Source organism: Eucalyptus grandis, chromosome 3 (genome assembly GCF_016545825.1).
Source record: "Eucalyptus grandis isolate ANBG69807.140 chromosome 3, ASM1654582v1, whole genome shotgun sequence".
Classification (NCBI taxonomy): Eukaryota; Viridiplantae; Streptophyta; class Magnoliopsida; order Myrtales; family Myrtaceae; genus Eucalyptus; species Eucalyptus grandis.
The window spans coordinates 51,157,696-51,178,546 of record NC_052614.1 but is presented as its reverse complement, the minus strand read 5'-3'; the positions used below and the strand labels follow the sequence as shown (position 1 = coordinate 51,178,546).

The 20,851-nt window shown below is 38.9% G+C and overlaps 2 protein-coding genes across 4 annotated transcripts; one reads left to right on the top strand and one right to left on the bottom strand.

The window, feature by feature from the left end:
• Positions 1–1,406: 1,406 nt before the first annotated feature.
• LOC104437631 (probable receptor-like protein kinase At1g80640) lies at positions 1,407–5,687 on the top strand. Of its 2 annotated transcripts, none has more exons than XM_039309049.1 (10): positions 1,407–1,519; positions 2,455–2,610; positions 2,774–3,033; positions 3,136–3,268; positions 3,371–3,434; positions 3,525–3,621; positions 3,777–3,879; positions 4,483–4,601; positions 4,698–4,787; positions 5,062–5,687. In XM_039309049.1, exons 1-10 carry the CDS (start codon positions 1,483–1,485, stop codon positions 5,182–5,184), a joined length of 1,182 nt encoding a protein of 393 aa, XP_039164983.1. In that variant the 5' UTR covers positions 1,407–1,482; the 3' UTR covers positions 5,185–5,687. The 2 variants fall into 2 exon arrangements, with proteins under 2 accessions (XP_039164983.1, XP_039164984.1); XM_039309050.1 differs by lacking the exon at positions 1,407–1,519 and adding an exon at positions 1,598–2,144.
• A 743-nt stretch (positions 5,688–6,430) lies between these two features.
• On the bottom strand, positions 6,431–20,530 carry LOC104437632 (aspartate aminotransferase, chloroplastic-like). 2 transcript variants are annotated; one of them, XM_039309047.1, is made up of 11 exons: positions 20,266–20,530; positions 19,939–20,069; positions 19,659–19,730; positions 19,046–19,240; positions 17,566–17,604; positions 17,393–17,482; positions 17,204–17,312; positions 17,007–17,116; positions 16,759–16,902; positions 16,393–16,559; positions 6,431–6,968 (listed from the first exon to the last, which is right to left on the bottom strand). In XM_039309047.1, the coding sequence occupies exons 1-11, from the start codon at positions 20,528–20,530 to the stop codon at positions 6,542–6,544; spliced, it is 1,749 nt and encodes a 582-aa protein (XP_039164981.1). In that variant the 3' UTR covers positions 6,431–6,541. The 2 variants fall into 2 exon arrangements, with proteins under 2 accessions (XP_039164981.1, XP_039164982.1); XM_039309048.1 differs by lacking the exons at positions 6,431–6,968; positions 20,266–20,530 and adding exons at positions 15,098–15,395; positions 15,640–15,904 and having other exon boundaries at positions 19,939–20,057.
• Between the last annotated feature and the right edge of the window lie 321 nt (positions 20,531–20,851).

Genomic DNA, 20,851 nt, shown 5'->3' with positions numbered 1-20,851 from the left:
ATAAATTTGTCTAAAACCAATTTTTTGATCACAAAAATTCCTAAATTAATACACTTATAATAAATTTACTCTAAACTAATTTTTGACCATAAAAACTCTAAACCGATAGATATGTGACAAATTTACCATTTTTTAGTTTCCGTTAAATTGGATTTATATCATGAAAAACTACGAGTGGTATATTTGCGACAAATGGAGGGTGAAATATTAAATTAGTACATCCGTCAACCGACGTGTTATTTAATTTAACAATTTGATGGTAATATTTAGGTTATTTAATTTAATAATTTGATGGTAATATCTGATGGAAACTCAATAAAGGTAAATTTATCACTAGTGTATGAGTTTAAAATTTTTTGTTGTTAAAAATTAATTCAGGATAAATTTATCATAAGTATACCAATTTATAGGTTATCCCGGTATCAACCCAAACAATAATATAAGGTTTTGGATGGTTTGGTTCCCGGCAAATCCTCCTCAAATCAAATCTCACATCACAACTTGACATCGGAGCAATCGGCCTACCTCAAGCAGTCTACCTGACGCCTGAATATGCCCAGCAATATATTTTTCCGCACAAAAAATCTGTGTTTTGGATATTGACGCGGCGGCTTAGTCTATCTTTAGCTCACTGGTTTGATGACCAAACTCCCTATCTAGCCTTGCTATATAGCTTCATTCCCGCAGGCATTTATGACCTACGAAGAAAAGAGGGCCCCCTTCATTCCTATTTTTGCCATATGGTCTGAGTTTCATCATCCATATAGGTGGTTCTGGTTCACAGAAACCATAGTGATAGGGTTGGAGGGTGGTTGTACTTTGCATGTCTTAACTTTATAAAGAGAGAGAAATGACATGATACTTCCCTCTCGGGATCAAAAGTAGGTAAAACCATCCCATTGTCGATTATTCTAATGATGTCTGTTAGGAGAGCATTCCCATTCAAAGCATCTCAGCCTCACTTTTAATTAAAGAAATTCATCTGATGCATGCTGTTCAACTAACCCCCCAGGGTAAACGGTTCGGCATTGATTGTCGGCGGTTTGGCGCATGAAGGGCTCTTTTTTTTTTGCTTTTTTCCTTGGGGCATGCAGAGACTGTGCTGCTCAGCTGGAGTAAAAAATTAAAGGTTTCCAGGATGGAATGACGGGTGATTTAGGCCTAGAATTCATGTGGGTTTCTTCAGCCTTTTGTATGAAAAGAAGGGATGAGGACAGATGGTGTTGGGACTCTCGTGGTGTTGGGACTCTCGACTAGATAAGCTAAAGTAGGATTATTCAAATGTGTGGAGGAAGCATCGCATCAGCAATGCAAGACATAAACAAACGAAGAGATGATGGTAAAGTCCACGTGATTGTCTTAAAGAAAAGACAATGATGTTCCCCATAACTTCCAATATTGAAAAATCAGTAGTTCTTTCCCCCATACTTCTGTAGGGTACATGTTTGTAGAAAGTATTTACTAACTGGATTGGTGGAGTACATGTCGATCAGACTATATCATACATCCACAAGGAGAGGTAAAGGTCAAGATTTTCACAGGTTTAATAAAAGAATATTCTTTTCTTTTTTGTTTGGGTAAATAGGATTTTTTTCCTTCTCTTTTCTTTGTGGAAGGAGAGGCTCTAAGCTACCCCTTCCATCGGGTATTGGGTCAGGAAAACCGAATTTCCAGAGCTGTCCAAAAAATTCTCTTTGTCTTTACATGCCATCTGCTCCTCAACAGCTTTTTCTTTGGTGGGTATTTGATTGGATTGTGCTGCTGCTGCGTTGACTGCTCCCATGATTGTGCTGCAGAGAAGTCACCCCAACCCCAGCAAGATTTTGCTTTCCCCAAATCTTTCTTCTCTTTTGCATCCCTTTTTCTGTTCATTTAAGGAGCAAAAGCAGGTGCTTTTAGGAAAAAGAAGAAAAGCTCAACAACCTAGAGCTACCACAGCTTACTCTTTCTGGGATTCTGATTTCTCAGATGCATCCAGCCTCATGTGTTCCTATGAAGGAACAAGAAAAGATAGAATGAAATTTCAGCTTCCTTTTCACGTACCCCTTTGAACTGATGCTCTAATTTACCTTCCTCAATCCTTCATTCCATCTCCTGTTTGCTTACCATCAGCTTTATCTCCTATTTGTCCTGTTTCGCTCCGGGTGAGTGTCCTAAGAGAGCCTTGTTACCCTTGTCTCCCTAAGAATTTATGCTTGTTGAAGAATCTCAAATATCATCTTAAATTTCTGAAATTATTCATTCAATCAGTTAGTTTATCGGCAAATTTTGCTGCTACTTCTGTCGATGAAATATGTGGAGACTACCATTTTGTTTGACCAAAAATTGTATCTTCTTCTGGTTTCTCCAGACAAAATGCTTGGATATATCAAAAACTTATGAAGCGATTCATTTCTGTGCTTTTAAAGTTTAAATATGTACGACTCTCATGCTGTCAAGGACTTTGGTTTGTAGGTGCGAAGTGCCAAATGGACTTTAAAAAGAAGTCACTCATTGCACTCATTGTTGTTTGCTCTTCGCTGGGCGCAAGTGCGCTCTTTTTTGTATGTTGGTGGAGTTTTCGCAGCAAGCGTAAGCGCAGAGCACAAAGAGATGGTACTCAGAGCTCAGGTAATCATCTTTTACTAGCATCCAGTAACTTTCAAATATTGATTGCCTTTGGCCTAAAAAAATGTTGATAGTCTGTTTTAAAATATTCGAATTAATAGCATGGTTATCTACTAGAGCACTACGTATTGCTTACTTTGGGTTATTGTACATCGGTGGTGGTTAGATTCTGAGGAAGCAGAGATGGGGCTGTCGGTGACTTCATTTTTGGATAGATTCAGTTCCTTGAAGATGGTTAACAGGAAGGTTTCTATTCTAGTGATGGACTTCAAGATGTTGGAAAAGGCGACGGATGGTTTTAAGGAGAGCAACGTATTGGGGCAAGGTGCATTTGGCTGTGTTTACAAGGGGATGTTGGATGATGGCATGCATATTGCTGTCAAGAAGCTTGATTGTGGAAGCCAAGATGCCTCCAAAGTATATGAGGTAAAATATTAGTTTAAACTGTCTTGTTATTCTCACTTTTAAAACGTCGGAAGTTTGTGCTGCGTTTTTGGTATTTTATTAGGAGGCTTCTTGTGATTGCAGAGTGAGGTGGGTTTCTTAAGTAAAATGCAGCACCCAAATATCATCTCGCTAATGGGTTACTGTATCCATGGTGAGGCAAGGTTTATCGTTTATGAACTAATGCAAAATGGTTCTTTGGAGACTCAATTGTATGGTAAAGAACTTTTCCATCATTCTACTTACAATTTTAATAGAGGCTGAGTGTAGTTAAATAAAGGAGGAGACAATTCTTTTTTGTTAATATTATTTCCATCAGGGTCTTCAAATGGATCAGCATTGACATGGCATAGACGGATGAAAATAGCTCTTGACATGGCTAGGTGAGACTCTAGGGTCACTCAGATTTTCAAGTTCATTATTCACATCAAATGGTATATGGAGTGAAAAATAATTTGGCGTGTTTTGATCAGAGGCTTAGAGTATCTGCATAAGCATCGCTATCCGCCAGTCATCCACAGAGATCTGAAGTCAGCTAACATACTTCTAGATGCTGACTTCAATGCCAAGGTAAAATTCACAAATAGACTTGGGAAAATATTTCAAATCTCTGTTTTGAACTTTCACTGTATTAACATACGTAATCACATTCTATTATGGCTCTCTTTCTCTCTCTCTCTCTCTCTCTCTGTCTCTCTGTCTCTGTCTCTGTCTCTCTCTCTCAGCTTGCAGATTTTGGGTTAGCTGTGACTGAGGTGACCCGGAAGAAAAACAGGGTAAAGCTATCGGGCACTTTGGGTTATGTAGCCCCAGAATATGTCTTGGATGGTGAGGCAACAATATCCATGCTGTAATGTATTGACGACTTTCTAGTGACTGTTTGATACATGTTTTTGACAGTAACTTTCAGTTTTGAGCTTTCACGGGAATTGCAAGATGGAATATGGTAGACATTGATTGAGAAAAGTTATGCTTAGCATAGTTGTGTTCTCCATTGGCAAGACCCATCTTGTGCGTGCATTTCCAGCTGAAACGAGCTAACTCAACATCTTCAATTTTCAGCACTGTACTGCTTCAGTTGTTCGTCATTGTAGCCAAATACGGAAAGAGTTCCTTGAATGAGTCACCATGTGGTTTTGACTCCTGGATTGAGTATAACATCATTGACATGTCTACCATTGATGTAAAAATCAAAGGACACACTTTTGCTTGTTCTGCATAATGGGTTGGGCCAATCACATGTGGATGTAAGCTTTAATGCCATTGAATTTACAAATAGTTCTTCTGGTTCATCTTCCCATTTAATTCAACAGTAGAATGAAGTTATTATTCAAATAGCTAGAAAATAAGATCCTTGTTTTGCAAACCTGAGTTAATTTGTTTGTTATTTCCTTCTTGAAAATATACTGAACTTCGACTTAACTTACGCAGGTAAATTGACTGATAAGAGTGATGTCTATGCCTTTGGAGTTGTGCTTTTGGAGCTCCTTTTGAGAAGAAGGCCTCTTGAGATAGTAGCACCCACTCAGTGCCAGTCTATTGTTACATGGGTATGGCTAGTGCCATAAAGTCTGATAGATTCTTTCATGCATGTAAGGAATTAACTTTTGACAGTTGAAAGGGTTGTCTTATCTTGATATGCACAGGCCATGCCTCAGCTGACCGACCGAACTAAGCTTCCAGATATCGTGGATCCTGTAATTAGAGATGCGATGGATGTCAAGCACTTATACCAGGTTCCTAAATTTTCTTCTTTTGTTTCAATTAGTCATCTGGTCTTCCAAGCCAATTCCTCTGTTGAAAGTAGTTAGTATTGATGGACAGAAGATGATTTAGGTCGTGATAATTCAGCTTTTTCTTGTTGATTAATCATTGAATTTACAGTCTATAAATTGAGATGATAAATTCTGCTTCATGCTTTGTATAGAACTTCACTGTTTAAGTAACAAACTATGTGCTAAGCATCATCTTTTCAGCATCATTAAAATTTGGTTTGTAATATATTTGTAGGCAGCTGCTGTTGCTGTTTTGTGTCTGCAACCAGAACCGATCTACCGGCCACTGATAACGGATGTACTCCACTCTCTCATTCCACTTGTACCTGTTGAGCTTGGTGGAACACTGAAGACCTAGGATCAGCACCCCACCGCCTTCTGATCTCATGATAATTTTAAAGATATGGGTGGTCTCAAGAAGGAACCGGTTTAATCAAGATCTTCAAGAGAGTTTCTGCATATAGATAATTATAGGCAGTTTGCATCTCATATCGAAAGAGAATTGGCTTGATGGAAGAGAAAGAGGTGCATGTTTGAACATCATCGATGTGATGCAGGTGTACAGAAGAAATTCTTAGTCAGGCGAACAATAGTTCTTCATTTAGGTGACCATAGGTTAGGTACATTCAGTTAACTGCTTGCCCTTCTTCTCCTCGTTTTGATGATTACGTCCAGGAATTGGGAGCAAATAGAGTCATTGGCATTATTCTCTACTTTCTGTTTGTCGCAAGATCTCAATTGTAATTTGATGATTATACTGTCCTTTTCCTTCATGGAACCAGAATCTCACCATTGGTGAAAACCATTGTGTGCAAAAGGGGTTCACTCATAAGTCCATCGGCTGTAGGAACTTTCTGACAACTTTGGTCTTATTGCATCCGGACGATAGTTGAAGAAGGGGACAGTTGAAAGCACAGGGTTGACATGAAGACAGGGACACTATTGATGTGATGGTGGCTAAAATAGGTGAGTGAAGGGGATCTGAAATGTCCAACTCCATCGAATCTTTGACTAACAGTTCCCTGCCATTCCAAGAAAAGGGAATTACAAGAAGCACTGGCTTACTATTAAGTGTGGAGATTCAGGCTGTGCCAAGAAGAACAACCCATTTCATCAATATCCATCAGCAGAATTTGGCCAGCACAGTCCTCAAGAGCAGTTTGCCTAATAAATAGCAGCATATCTCGTTGCTGTCATTTGCATGTTGAAGCGCTCATGAGGTGTTGTATGTCCTTATATCATCGGCATAAAACCAGTCGTACGTAAGAAAGCGTCATTTGGCGAAAAGCATTTGGACTTTTTGCCTGGTCTCATTCAACCCCTTAGGTCATCTATCATGTAAATAAGAGGCAACAGCTGAACTGCAACTCAAATTAATGTATAACACTGTCAATAGAACTCAAAATTTTCATTGACCTTCCTCTTTCAGAGAACCAGGGGCTTAATCCCCATTGAAAATTGAAACTTCAAGTACGATCATTTCGCAGCGTTGCTGAAGATTACATTATTGCGGAATTATTGTCGTCCAATTTCCGCTAAGCCGATATTCCATGACAATATTGGACTTAGTGAAACTTTTTAAGGTTCTAAATACAATTACCTAATCCTTGTCTCAGAGTCTCAGCCGACGTTGTGATACGAATCAATGATGGCATCTGCAAAATACTCGCACTTGGCCAAAGATAATCCGGCCACAGGGATCCTTCCGTGCTTTGTCATGTGCAATGGATGACACAAGGAGCTTTGCCTTTGTTTCCAAAGTACAAAGGTGGTGAGTGGGCGGTCCCCTTTTGGCAGGTACCATAAGGGTCCCATAGCGACAAGGAAGGCCAACGCGATTCATTTCGAAATATGCAATGAATGAGAATAATTATTACCTGAGTTTTGCTCAAGCCTGTAATTGAGAAAAAGCCAATCTGCTTGAGCATGAATGGCCGGTCCTTCCCGCTGTTGTCCTTGGCAGAGAGGCTGTCATACACCTTTTGTGTCACATTCTTGATCCTTCCAGCTATCATTTCCCTTTCTGCCTTCCATCCATTGAATAGAGCCCGATTGCCGACAATGGTCGGCACGATCTCAGCCCCATGGGCGGGAGGATTACGGTACATTGCCCAAGCGAACCGCTTCAGTTGGCTCTTCACCCTGAGAACGTTGGGTGGCATGATATTGGTGGGTAATCGAGATAGCGGAACGCGATTTAAAAAACTAAAAGGTGCTCGAAGAACCTCATGTAACCTAATCAACAACTTTCTTGTCATTAAGTTGCTTTCAACCACATAACATCCCTAAAGGGAGCGCTGTCATATTGAACACATGCTTCAAACCAAACAGACAGGATGCATATACCTCATCCGACTGCGGAGGTTTGTTCAAAAGAATGAAAATGGTTGCCTGACGATCCGTTATTTCCCAGGAGAGCAACGGACCTTTATCGACCACAAATCCCTTTCTCGAAAACCGGATGACTTGGTTCGTTTGGCATCAAAGTTGTTCACAATTAGCACGCATATTCACCACGAGCATACTACAAAAAATTGATTTAAGTGACACGTTCTATATCAGGTGTTAGCTATGGTTATAATCAGCAAGAATCTTTATTTGATCTATATCTGTGTAACTATTTAAACAATAATGTCATCGACTATATTATGTGTGGAATATAATTGGATACGGGGAAGATGGTACCAAATCTGTACCTATTTTGCTTTTCGGGAATCTTTTTTACCTATAGAAAGCTAGATGGTCCCATCACGTTTTGGAGAGTGATGGTTTGCTATTAACCACATAACTGTTGCCTAGGAATTGGATAACTTCCTCTCACGGTCCCGGGGAAATTGGGGCCTTTTAAAATGCTTTATAGCTTCCAGAAGGTAATTTAGATTTAGGTTATGCTTAATTAAACAAAAAAACCTTCATGATCATGGCCAATACACTTACATATTACTGCGATATTACTATGCTTAAAGTTGATCAAAATTAACAAATTGTGACATGTAATTATAATAATGCGCATCGTCAATACTATGTCTCATGTTTTATGTCGTCAATAAAATATTTTAAGGCATAATAGGCGACATCATCATTTAATTACATGAACTGCAATTTATGAGATCATTTTATTCCATTCTACAACTTTTGAAACTAATAGTTATGAAAACTTTATGTCTTTCCCTTCAGAATAATTATTCATATGCTATTGCTACATGGACTCCGAGTGGTCTCATACGGATTCATTTGTGAAAATTATAAGTTTCTAAGTTAAATTAAATTATTTAGTTCCCTTTAACATAAAATGCCTACAATCTTTTACAAATTTATTTTAGCTAGAGATTGCAGCGAAGTAAATTTGAGAGGCCTAACCCTATTTCAAACTTGAAATAGTCCTAAATAAAAATCGAGCCCGTCCCAAATTTGAGTTGGGGTTTCCAAATAAGAATCATAAACACATCCTACTTAAATATGCGGGAGCCAGAAACTGAATTAATTTACATTTTTTTATTATATATTTTGGATAAATAAATATATCAAATAAAAATAATTTATTACCGAAATAATATAGTATCTGGCAAATTGATGCCTAAAAATCAATTATATACTTATGTACAAGAAATCAGATAGCATGGTTGCAAATAAATTCAAAGTTCCAAAGATGGTGCTCAAAGTTTGGAGGAGTATATGGGGATGGACTCAAAGTTCATATCAATTCCGCATGAGCTAATTCCAACTAAATTTGGTTAGATGGATTCAATTGGTAAAATTGAAAATTTTAGGACTTAATTGGCAAAAATACAATAGGTTTATGATTTTTTGGACAATTTTTTCAGGAAAAAGATTAAAAAAAAGAAAAGAAAAGAGTTAGTTTAGAAAGCTAGACAAAACAAGGTCATGTTGTCCATCCCAAATTGCTGGTGGTACATGTAGGATGGGTGGCGATAACTAAACCATCACATTAGCATTTTGAGGCAAAAAATAGCCGGAAGTACTATGTTGAATTTTTACAGAAATGTTTAAGCATATATTGGCAAAAATTTAAAAAATCACGATTGAATTTGTATTCGTATAACAGGTTGAGATTTGATTCGGTGATTTTCCCAAAGGAAAAAAAAATATCCTTGCCCCTTCTTAATACAACCTAACTATCCTTGACCATCAAAGAAAGCTAAAATAAATAACCAATAAAAGAAGGGAAAATTTAGGCTTCTGAACGTCGTATTACTAATTAGCTTGCTGTATCTCTTGATCACCAGTTAAAAGTTTTGAGCTGCAAGAGAACTCCAGCTAGAAACTTCAGCTCAGCATTTGCATACACCCATCACCAACCATCATTCTTCTTCCGACTTTGCCACTGGGAGTGAATCGTCAGTTCGTCGCTCAGTCGCGCACGCTGGATCGCCGCACTTGCAATCCTGTTTAGCATTCATTTCAGACCACGCAGCCTCCTAAATCGAAGCTCTCTGAGAGCATCGCCTCTCTCTCTCTCTCTCGTTCCTAGATTTTCTTGAAGTTGTCATCTCCAGAATTTTCTGGCTAAAAATCAACTATCAAGTCTCGACTTTGAAGAGAGGCTGCGGGTTTCTTCTCCAAGCGACCACTCTAAAATTGTGCAGGTGGGTGGAAAAGCAAGAGTAGGGCAAATGCTTGGCGAGAGCATTGTGCGAGAGTAAGTCTCCAAATGCTGAAAAGGAAGAGTCCTCCGTGTGAAATCCACAAGTAATACATTGTGTGAGCGTTCCGATAACAAACAGAGTTTTGATTTGGACTATCCACTTGAGTTCAACAAGTGGTATCAGAGCAGGCGATTAGGAAACGATAACTCAATAATTCGAAGCATGGTACGTGAAGCCAGTCAGCAGGGATCATTGTATGTGAGTATTGACTCACTATCATATTTTGTTGTGGCACCGACAATAGCTCGTTCTTCAACCTTTGCAACTTGGCGTTGTTCATCCTCACGAATAGCACCGTCAAGTTATTCCATGTCTCCTTTGGGTCTTTGTGCTCTTGATGTGTTGTACAACTCATTTTCAACAGACATAACAAGAATGTATAGAGCCTCACCGCTCCACTTCCTTAATTCGCCATTGTTTGTGGGTGCCATGGTGTTGTTGCCACCAATGATGCGACATCTGGATTTTTTCACTCGACAAAATAGCGAGTCCCAAATTTGACGGTCCATGCTATGTTAGCGAGCTCGCTGTTGGATTACGCCGTTCACATCCTCACAATGCGATTTCCACCTCATCCGAGGACGCATCTACATCATTGAGTCGCTGCCGCTACCTCACCGTCAATAAATTATTATGATCCAAATACCCCCAACAACTTTAGGAATTTCCAAGGTTTAAAGAAAAAAAAAAAAAAAAAAAAAAAACTACCTTCAATAATAGCTGCCACGTTACCTCAATCACACGAAGACTCTTGAATTTTCTTCTTGCTACTGCTTTAGGCCTCGACACAGCGTCACATTTCCAGCTGGCACGAAATGAAGCAGCCAAGTCAAAAATTACCGCCCCAGGATGAAGACTACACTGACGGTGAGAGAGCAAAGAGACACCACTCGTACTTCCACTTTCATCCTCAAAACTCAGCCGTCCCTTACCTCACTCGGCAACACAACCGCAGAAGCAGCGAAAACCGTCCCTCGCCATCGCAGCCACGCACGCCGCTGCCGTCAGCCTCACCTCTGTCCTGCTGAGTCACGACCGCCATACACAAGGATCCGAGGTAAGTAGATCCGTTCTATCCTATATCGATCGTTTGTCGACGTAAATAGTTTCCTAGAAAATTCATGAACGTCGTTTAGATTTTCGTTTAGACAGAAGTTTCGATCACGTTACCTCGATACATCATCAAGTTCAAAATGGCCAAACTTGTGGTTGGGTCGTAGGAGCATGGTCGGTTGATATTTAGCACGTGCAGGGGCCGAGCTAGTCGAAATTCTGAATTAAATCTGTGCTGGGACGACTGAGGGCACAGGTTCTAGCCCGACTGCGAATTTTGCTAATTTTGTACCGACTCATGTGGTGCAAATTTAATGGTGCATTCTTCATAAAAGTCAACCCTTATTGGCTGTTCTACGGCATAATTTAATTTCACAATTTTTGGACTGTCATACGGCAAAAATATATTTGAAAACTTTGGGATTCAAAATCTGTTTTAGGACTTACTGCACCGACCTCTCCTCGTTTTCTATTTCCTATAGATTTTTAGGTCCAGATTCTAACATGTTTCCTTCATGAAAGTTGTAGAGTACATCCTAGGCTACTACATATTAAATTTTCATAATTTTTAGGTATCATTTGGTGGACGAAATATTTATTTTCCTACTCAATTTTGTTCTGGAAATTTTGACTGTTTTGGGCTCGGATTGCAAAAATTATTTAGAACTGTATGAGCTGAATCGAACTTTGAGTCCTTGCAAAAAATGTCCCTCAAGGTCTTGTCTATCTCATATTAAAGTTTCATAATTTTTCAAAAGAATTTACATAGACAACAACCATCGTATCTAAAGGCGCGCGGGACGCCCTATAAGGCTAGTTTAGGCCTAGGATGTAGGATCTTCTTTACCGTTCACTTAACTCTGTATGGATGGGTTTATATTAGTCTTGGGGATGAAAACGATTGATGATTCATTAGATGCATGCTTGAGTTCTGAATAGTAGTAACGTTAATGTACTTTCAATTGAATTACATAATTGCTACATTATGGTGTGAATGTGTGACTGAAAATGCCGTTGGTCCTTGGGACAACGATGCCCTAGGTTATGGTAGAAATGCCTACAGAGGCAACTGAGTTCCCCCAAATGCGTGGGGTGTAATGTGGTTCTTCTAGATGCCCTCGTGATGCCGGATGGGTGCAAGATGCCTAGGAGGTAATGGGATTCCCTCGAATGATGATGGCATCATGAATTTATATTGATTATGAATTTGGTATTTTTGAATTGAACTACTAGCTATCCGTTGGAAAAAGTTATTACCCCTATGGGTCTATCATATATTTTGAAAAATTTGATGTGCATGCGATTTAATGAACTCTCTGTTGAGCCTTTCTTTGTTAGTATGGTGATCGATTTGCATAGTATAGACCGGTGGACCTTCTGCTTGTTAGGTTGTGACTCATTGATTGTTGACTTCATCTTTTTAGATCAATAGAATTTCGATCCCACCTACCTCCTTGATGGTCCATTACGGGGTGCCAATAGACTTCACGTGAGAAGAGGACAAGTTCGTAGACCCCGATTTTCCATATACTGTTTTTATCCGGATTAAATCTCGCATGACCAGAGTAGCGCGGCGAAAATGTGGTGGGCTCATAACCCATAGGTGGCTCTCATATCAATTGAGTTGTGACGCCCTAGTATGTCAAGACTAATGTAGAACTACTATTGCAGTTACCTTTTCCATTTAGTTTTTTCTTAAACATGCGGAAGTGTAAGGGACTAAATTAATAATGGGGTATACGTGATTTTCTGTAAACAATGCAACTTCATTTCTTATTTATTTATATGTACATTAGACGATAAGTGGGGTGCACTGGAGAATTCAAAATGTCAATACTAGTACTACTGATTTCACTGTACGTTGGAGAACAGTGAGAGTGGACCCATCGTATGCCTGTTGACACAGGCGTACATCTCGATGAACTTGATTCGTTGGGATATATGCCTGTGTGCCAAGTTCGTCGGGATGTACGCCCATGTCAACACGCGCACGGTGAGTCCACTCCCATTGTTCTCTGACGGGCCTAGAGACAAAGGCAACCTCGCAGCATAGAAAGAGGCAGGATTTTTGGAGTTGGGAGGATTTTGATGGTGTCGGGGCTAGGGTTAGACGACACGCATACAGCTAGGTGGAAATGGGTGAACAACGTATAATGTAGTTAGTAGTACTGACCTTTTGAATTTCCTCAATGCACCCCACTTGTTGTCTGATGTACATATATAAAAAAAGAAGAAGAAATGAAATTGCCCTATTTATTAAAAATTGTGTGTATCACATGATTAATTTAATCCCTTACATGTTTAAGAAAGAATGAAATGAAAAAGGTAATTGTCATCATATTAGTTAGCCGTGATGTATTGGGGGCGTCACAAATGATGTCCCATAACCCTTGACTCATGAGAATATGCTCCTCACTTCGGTCCCTGATTGTGTGCGAAGACAATGTCAATGACCATTGAACGTGAGTAGGTAGTCATGCCACCGAAACGAACGATTGCAAGTTAAGAAAGTGGAAAATCAAAGTAGATGATACGCTATATGTACTTGTTGTGACTGTTGAAGATGAGTTGTTACAGCACATCAAGAATGCGAAAACCCCAAAGAGGCATGGGATTGCTTGGCAGTTCTAACGATGCCAAGTTGCAAAGGTTAGAGAGAGCATCGGTGTTGCAACAAAATATGACATTAAGCCAATAAGTACATACAATGTTCCTTGACCACGGTCTTTGCGTACCACGCTCCAATTGTTGGGTCGTCGGTCCTCGACCGCTTGCTTTGGTACTGCTTGTTGGACTCAATTGGATAATTCAAATGAACACTCTTTTATTATTATAAGAACCGACACTACTCACACAATGTATTATTTGTGGACTCCACACGGAGGACTTGTCCTTTTCAACATTTGGAGACTCACTCTCACACAGTACTCTCACCAAGTGTTTGCCTTACTCTTGCTTTTCCACACACCTGCACAAATGCCTCGTTTGGTGGAGCATTTGCAAGAGGCTTTAGGCCTCCAAAGCTTCTTGGGAAAAATACAAAGCGTTTGACAAGTATGTTTTAGACTTCTTTAGTCAAATGCTAGCATTCCAAATGTTGAAAGCCCAATGTAAGTAGGGACTTACTTTGAGCTTTTAGTGTTTCGAAAATGCTAAATTTACAGTTTACTTGTCATTGTTCATCTTCTTCCTCCTTCATCATAGCTGTTCGTCTTCCCAATCTGCCGCTTGAGTCAGGCTTCTTTGGTGACCATCACTCGCCACCGGGGGGTCGTGCGTCCGCGGCGACCATCGCCTGGGTGGCGTGACCCGCAACTCAGGCGATTGCCTAAGTGCTCGTCCTTAGGTGGCGTCACTTGGATTGCAGGCTTGAGGTCGCGATCCAAGCAACACTTGAGGTCGCGTGATCTTAGGTCGTTAGTTCTAGCAACCTGATGGTTGGATTTGGCCATCCATAAGTCAAATTTGGCAGTTGGGATGGCCAAATCTGGCCCCGCGCCGCCTTGAACCCGCGACTGTGCGGCCCGAAATCTAGCCACTGAAGGTGGGTAGACAGCTAACCCTAACCAGATTTAATTTTCATATTTAAAAAAGAAAAAGAAAAATAGCAGAAGCCCATTTTAAATGTGGATTTTACCTAATGGTGTTTATGCAAGGTTATTTTCCAATGCTATTTGAAGTTATAATTTGCTAAATGGTATAATATTTCTGAAAACCCCTTTACCGAAATGTATTCATTTTTCCAATGCCTTTTACCCAAAGCCGAACTAAACGGCCCAAAGAGCACTTGCTTGGAGGAAGTCTCCATACTTAATTTTCCAGATTACATTTCAGAGTGGCCACTTGGAGAAGTGAACTGGAGCCTCTCTTCAACTTGCTCACTTGACAGTTGATTTTTCTTCTGAAAATTCTGGAGACGCCGACTTCTAGAAAAACTGGGAATGATAGAGAAGGTGGTGCTCTCGCTCTCCGGTTCAGAGCAATGTTGTTTGGGGCCGGAAACAGCCACCTGCAATTTTCTATACTCCGATTAAGAGAAGTTGTACGAATCGCTATTGTCCAAATACTTTACTTTCACCCAATTCTCATTTTTAGCAATTTTGAAGCTCCCTCGGATCTCCTTGAAGGAAAACACAAGGCGAACCTAACCATTTGGCGAGCTACAAACAATATCAGCCTGCAGACGGCAGCATAGAGCGATCCTACGAGTAGCAAATCTAAATGAAAATCCTTCCTTTGACTAGAGTGAAACTGGTTAAGTGCTATAGAGCAGACCGAAATCCCAAAACATGAAAAAGAGCATAAAGGATGGAGGGACATTCAGGATATCCAAGCGAATTCAACTATCATAACACAATGGTGAGGATTTCCTTAACTGTAGTGTCGTCATACAAATTAGTGAGTATTGGGATATTCCAGGCACTGGTTTGCCTATCAATGAGTTCGGCTACTGTAACCGGTTCGTCACTGCTTTGGCAATACGAAACCTGGGTTTTAATGTATCTGCAGGCACCTGCTGTTGCTGTTTTGTGTCTGCAACCAGAACCGATCAAGAGTTGAAACTTCGAGTACAATTATTTTGAAGCGTTGCTGGAGATACATTATTGCTGAATTATTGTTGTCCAATTTCTGCTAAGCCGACATTCCACGACAATATTGGACTCACCAAAACTTTTGAAGGTTCCTAATACAATTACCTCATCCTCGTCTCCGAGACTCAACTGACATTGTGATATGAATCTACGATGGCATCTGCAAGATACTCACACTTGGCCAAATTTAGTCCAGCCAAGGAGATCCTTCCATCCTTTGTCATGTACACATGCCACTTGTTTGTCATGTTCTCGCTCTGAAAGGGCAACAAAGAAAGATTACTATGGAGACAATGATAGCACGGTGGATTATACAAGAAGCTTCTTTTTGTTTTTTGAAGTAAAAAGGTGGGGAAGGGCGACCAGAGTTAGCGATCCCCTTTGATTGTCACTATAAGGGTCCCATAGGGACAATGAAAGATGACATGATTCACTTCGAAACGGACAACAAACAAGAAAATTATTCTGGACAGAGTGTAACAACTTGTGAAGGGAAATTACCTGTGTTTTGCTCAAGCCTGTAAATGAGAACATGCCAATCTGCTTGAGTATGAATGACCAATCCTTCCCGCTCTTGTCCTTGGCAGAGAGGCTGTCATTTAGCTTTTGTCTCACATTCTTGATCCTTCCGGCCATCATTTCCATTTCTGCCTTCCAATCGTTGAATAGAGCTGGATCACTGACAATGTTTGCAACAATCTTAGCCCCATGGACAGGAGGACTACAATACATTAGCCGAGCAAGCTGCTTCAGTTGGCTCTTCACCCTGAGAATGTAGGGCACCGTGATATTAGTGGAAGCAATATGCCATTAAAAACCATAAGCTGCTCGAAGAAGCTCATCTAATCTACCAACACCTTTCTCCAGCAATATCAAGGGTTAGATCACTGTCCACAGTGTTGCCAAAATTTTTTGTCAGTTTTTTCTAGCAAACAAAAATTCTTGTTATTCAAGTTTCTTTAAACCTTATAATGTTCTTAGAGGGAGCCCCATCATATTTAACACATACTTTACACCAAACAAACAGGCTGCAATTACTTCACCCTTGCAATCGCTTATGCAAAGGAATGATTGTGACAAAGATCTTCTATCGCCCATTCTAATGGAACATAAGAATAATATTGGACTTGCTGAGGTCAGCAAAAAATTTGGACAAACTTACATAGCATATTCTTGAAAGCATGGAATGGGCATAGAAGTAAGATAAGCAGGCAAACTATGTTCTCATCATGTGAAGAGCAAAGATTCATATACCTTGTTGCTGCATCTGCAGTTGAGCAGACAACATTGATTGCTCCAATTCTCTCCGCGTAAAGACCCAGATTCTTACTGTAAGACTGAGCCACCAGAAGCTCCATGCCTCGAGCAGCAAACAGTCTCACTGATCCAGCATCAGCGTCAAGGCTTCCACTTGCAAATCCCTATAATGCATATGATAGTCCAGATAAAATTAATAGAAGAACATCCAAGAAGGACAAAATTAAATTTATTACAGTCTGTTAAAAGATTCTGCACTTTGAAAAGAAGAAGCCCTTTCTTTGAGTTACAACATCCTTATTGCATCTGAGGGTATGTAGGACACTCGATTAGACTAAATCTCGGATCACAAGTGATTAATACCTGGTAAGCAACATCAAAGAAAGGTATATGATTCTTCTTTTGAATGACATTGGCAATCTTTTCCCACTGTTCAGGGTTTGGATCGATGCCAGTTGGGTTGTGAGCACAGCCATGGAGCAAGATAAAAGATCCTTCTGGCGCATCCTGAACAAACAGGGCCATGCCCCTCGTTAGGTTTTAATTTGGACATGCTATTCAACTTAGTAAAGATGAGGTTAAGCAGGCATCATTCATTATAAGGACTCAACCTTAATGTCAGCGATCATCCCCTCAAAATCCAAGCCCACTGTCTTTGGGTCGTAATATCGGTATTCAGACCATGGAACTCTAGCATCATCGAAAATATTCTTGTGGTTTCCTGCAGAATTGTAGTTGACATAACAATTTTAACCCACAAAGATAATTACAAAAAAGAAAAAAAAGTTCCACGGGCAATAGCACATACCCCAAGTCGGAGATGATATCAACACCTTCGCTCCAGGAAAGTACCTCTCAATAAGAGCAGCAGCCAGCCTAAGGGAACCAGTCCCCGAAAGACTTTGAACGGTTGCAACCTGGTAAAGAATTGCAAAAGATGTAGTTTTCCAAGGAAACTCTATGCAAAGAGGTCGGTTAACACATAATGCAGACATACTCTCTGTTGCTTTATCACTGGGTTGTCTGCTCCAAACAATAACTCTGCAGTTGCTTTATTAAATGCGGCCAAACCTTCAATTGGCAGATACTGCAGATCAAAATTATATCAGAATAATCTCAGATCGATACAGTGACACCACATGATCAAATATAATTCAGAGAAATGTGTACCTCTTTGTTTTCCCCTCTCTCCAGCATGAGATTCTCAGCCTACACAGAGTAGTAAAATCCACGGTTAGATCAACTTGACTAGAGGAAAAAACAAAAAACAGATAAGAAGCTCTCAGGTGCGTTTGGTTCAACATTTCCAAACTTTCAATTTTTAAAGCCCATTGGTGAAATCTTTGGATCAGTTTGGCAACCATTTTGAAGTAGTTTTCAGTGAAGTCGGCATTGTAAAGGTGAAAGCTCAAAACTAGCCCAATCTTAGGCACTAGCTTTGAGTTTTTAGCATTTGGCTAAATGCTGAAACTTATTTTTATTTTTCAAAAATCATCACCCGCTCTTCAAATTTCTTATTTTGCCATCGTTATTATTTTTTTAAATGCCAAAATAATGCTAAAAAAATCAAATTTAATATGTTTTATGGTCTTTTTAGAAAGAAATTATTTATATATTTTATTTTTTTATCCTATATATTTGATTATTTTAGCATTATTGTCAAAATTTATATTTAAAAAGTTGCACACATTAATTTTTCTATTTTAAACAAATAAAAATTAGAAAATTCCGACGAAGGGTTTGGTCTTTTTCTAAAAAAAATTATATATATATATATGTATTTTTTTTAGCATTATTTTCAAATTTATATTTAAAAAGTTACATACATTATTTTTAAAATTTTAAACAAATAAAATTAAAAAATTTTGACCAAGGATTTTGTCTTCTTAAAAAAATTATATATATGTGTATTTTATTTTTTAGCATTATTGTCAAAATTTATATTTAAAAAGTTGCATATTTTTTTTTTTAATTTTAAACAAATAAAAATTTAAAAAAAATAATGAAGGGTTTGGTCTTTAAAAATATATATATATATTTGATTTTTTTTTTTTTAGCAGTATTTTCAATTTTATATTTAAAAATTTGCATACATTATTTTTTCAATTTAAAAAAAAAAAATCAACGAAGGATTTGGTTTTTTAATATATATATGATTTTTTAGATTTTTTTAACATTATTGTCAAAATTTATATTTAAAAAATTCATACATTTTTTTTTTCAATTTTAAGAAAATAAAAATTAAAAAATTCCAATGAAGGGTTTGGTCTTTTAAAAAAAAAATTATATGTGCATTTGATTTTTTTAGTATTATTGTCAAAATTTATATTTAAAAAGTTGCATAATACAAATGAAATTAAAAAAAAAAAAAGCTAATATTATTCACTCAAAGGGTTTTTCAAATGTGTTTTCAAAGTTACTTCTCATAGCATAGTTTACCAAACGGTTTTTGCATTTGTCTCAAGTTCTTTAGGCTAAACCACTTTTTATTTTCCCAATGGATTTTCAAAATGCTAAACTAAACGCACCCTAAATCATTAAGCATGAATTCTATTCTTTAAGGAAAATGAAGCTCACTGAAGAAAGAGAGCATTGAACCATGTTGAAATAATGAATCATTCACTGCCTAATTAAGATTAAGAAAACTCACCTTCTCGACAACTTTAAGCACGTAAGGCTGCAATTCTTCCGTCCGATACGCCCCGACTCCAAGGTTGAGCTTCTTTTCATCTGTGTCTGCTTTAAAGGCTTCAGACACCCCAAGAATCGGGTCGGGAGGGGCTATTGTTATGCCCTCGAATCGCGAAACATTAACAGCAACAGTCATAGATACCCGACCAAAATGCTGCGTAGATGAGATGATATAAACTCAGAAATCAAATTGACTAGATACAACCGTAAGAGACTTGATGATTGACTCTACACATCCAAACGCATAAGTTATAACCAATCTCCCACAGCGTGCTTGCCTTCAAAACCAGAAATAAGAATGAACAGGATTTCACCAGTCACTAGGAAAAAAAAAGTATGACAGTATTTACAATCCAATAAATCAGGAAGAGAAACAAGGACAAAATTGAAACTTGAACGGAAGTAATAAGGCCATATCTCCGACACAATCATACCACTTATCCAGCCAAACGAAGCATGCTCAAGACGTATAATTCATAGTCAACTCATAGCGAGGACACCAGAGCAAAACCAAGTTAGAGAACTGAAAAACTGAAGAGATGACGAATGACAGGAGATCGCAAGCACCATACCTTAGTTTTGGCAAATGGGTTTCTCTCTGGCACACTACTTCTGAAATTGGCACTTCCAATCTTTGCTTTCCCCTAATGAAAGCAAACAAGATCAGTGTGATTCGCCCAAATCAAGCATTTGAAATATATAAAGAGAAAACATGACACACCACCGTGAAAACAGCAAAAACAGAGAAAAAGGAAAAAGCACACCTTTCGAATTCAACCATCGCAAAAGAAACCAGAAGAGAGATCCACGAGATGAAATCACTACGTTCAAGAAAACGAAATTAAGAAGTACCTTGAGATGTTCGTGCACCGACAGTGAAGCTGGGGCCGAGGCCGCAGCCGAAGCAAAAGAGAGCATTGCGGAGGCCATCTGACTCAAGAATGACGAACTCCGCAGCCAAACTGATGCGTATCGAGCTAAAGCTGCAAGAAACGCAGATTCAGAGCGATCAGTCAATTACCCAATTGATCTGAGACTATCAAATGACGATCAAGAGATCCAACCAGCGCAATTCAGCACTCAACAACCCGAGTGCAAAAACCAAATGAACAGGAAAAAGTTCAAAACTTTAGACTAGAAGAGCTGGCAGACGGATCAAGAAGATAACAAAGAACCCACCTGGAGAGAGAGAGAGTGACGATAGAACTGAAGAGGGGACGAGAAGGCGAGGCTCTGTTGAATCTGTTAAAAATTTTGGATGTGTGCATGCGGAAACATGGTTTTGGTATTGATGATAGTTTTTTATTAGTGATGTGTGCAAGTGTATCGTATAGTTTATAGACGATGGACAAAAGACAAGATAAGATAATTGAAGGACATGAGATATGGGGGAAATAATTTCATTAGTTGAACAAAATAGTTTGATGGAGATTTTTAAACTCATCTCCTCACATGATCACGGTGGAGGTCTAAGACCTCTTACGGTGGAGGATTCACTCACACAAAGGTGGAGGGTTCACCACTCACCCATGCTACATGAATGATTCTAGGCTCTATTTATAGAGCAACTTTTGACTTTTTTTCACCACCATAGTATAGTTGTAAGACAACTAATTTTCTTCTTCTCCAAGTACTCTTGCTGTCCACATACTCTTGATCCTTCTTTCTTCATGGTTAAGCAGCCATTGTTGACTTATTTTCAAGATTTCCCATGCACGTAGACTTCTTTAGCTTGTTCTAGGATTTTTCTTCAACTTGGCTTCTG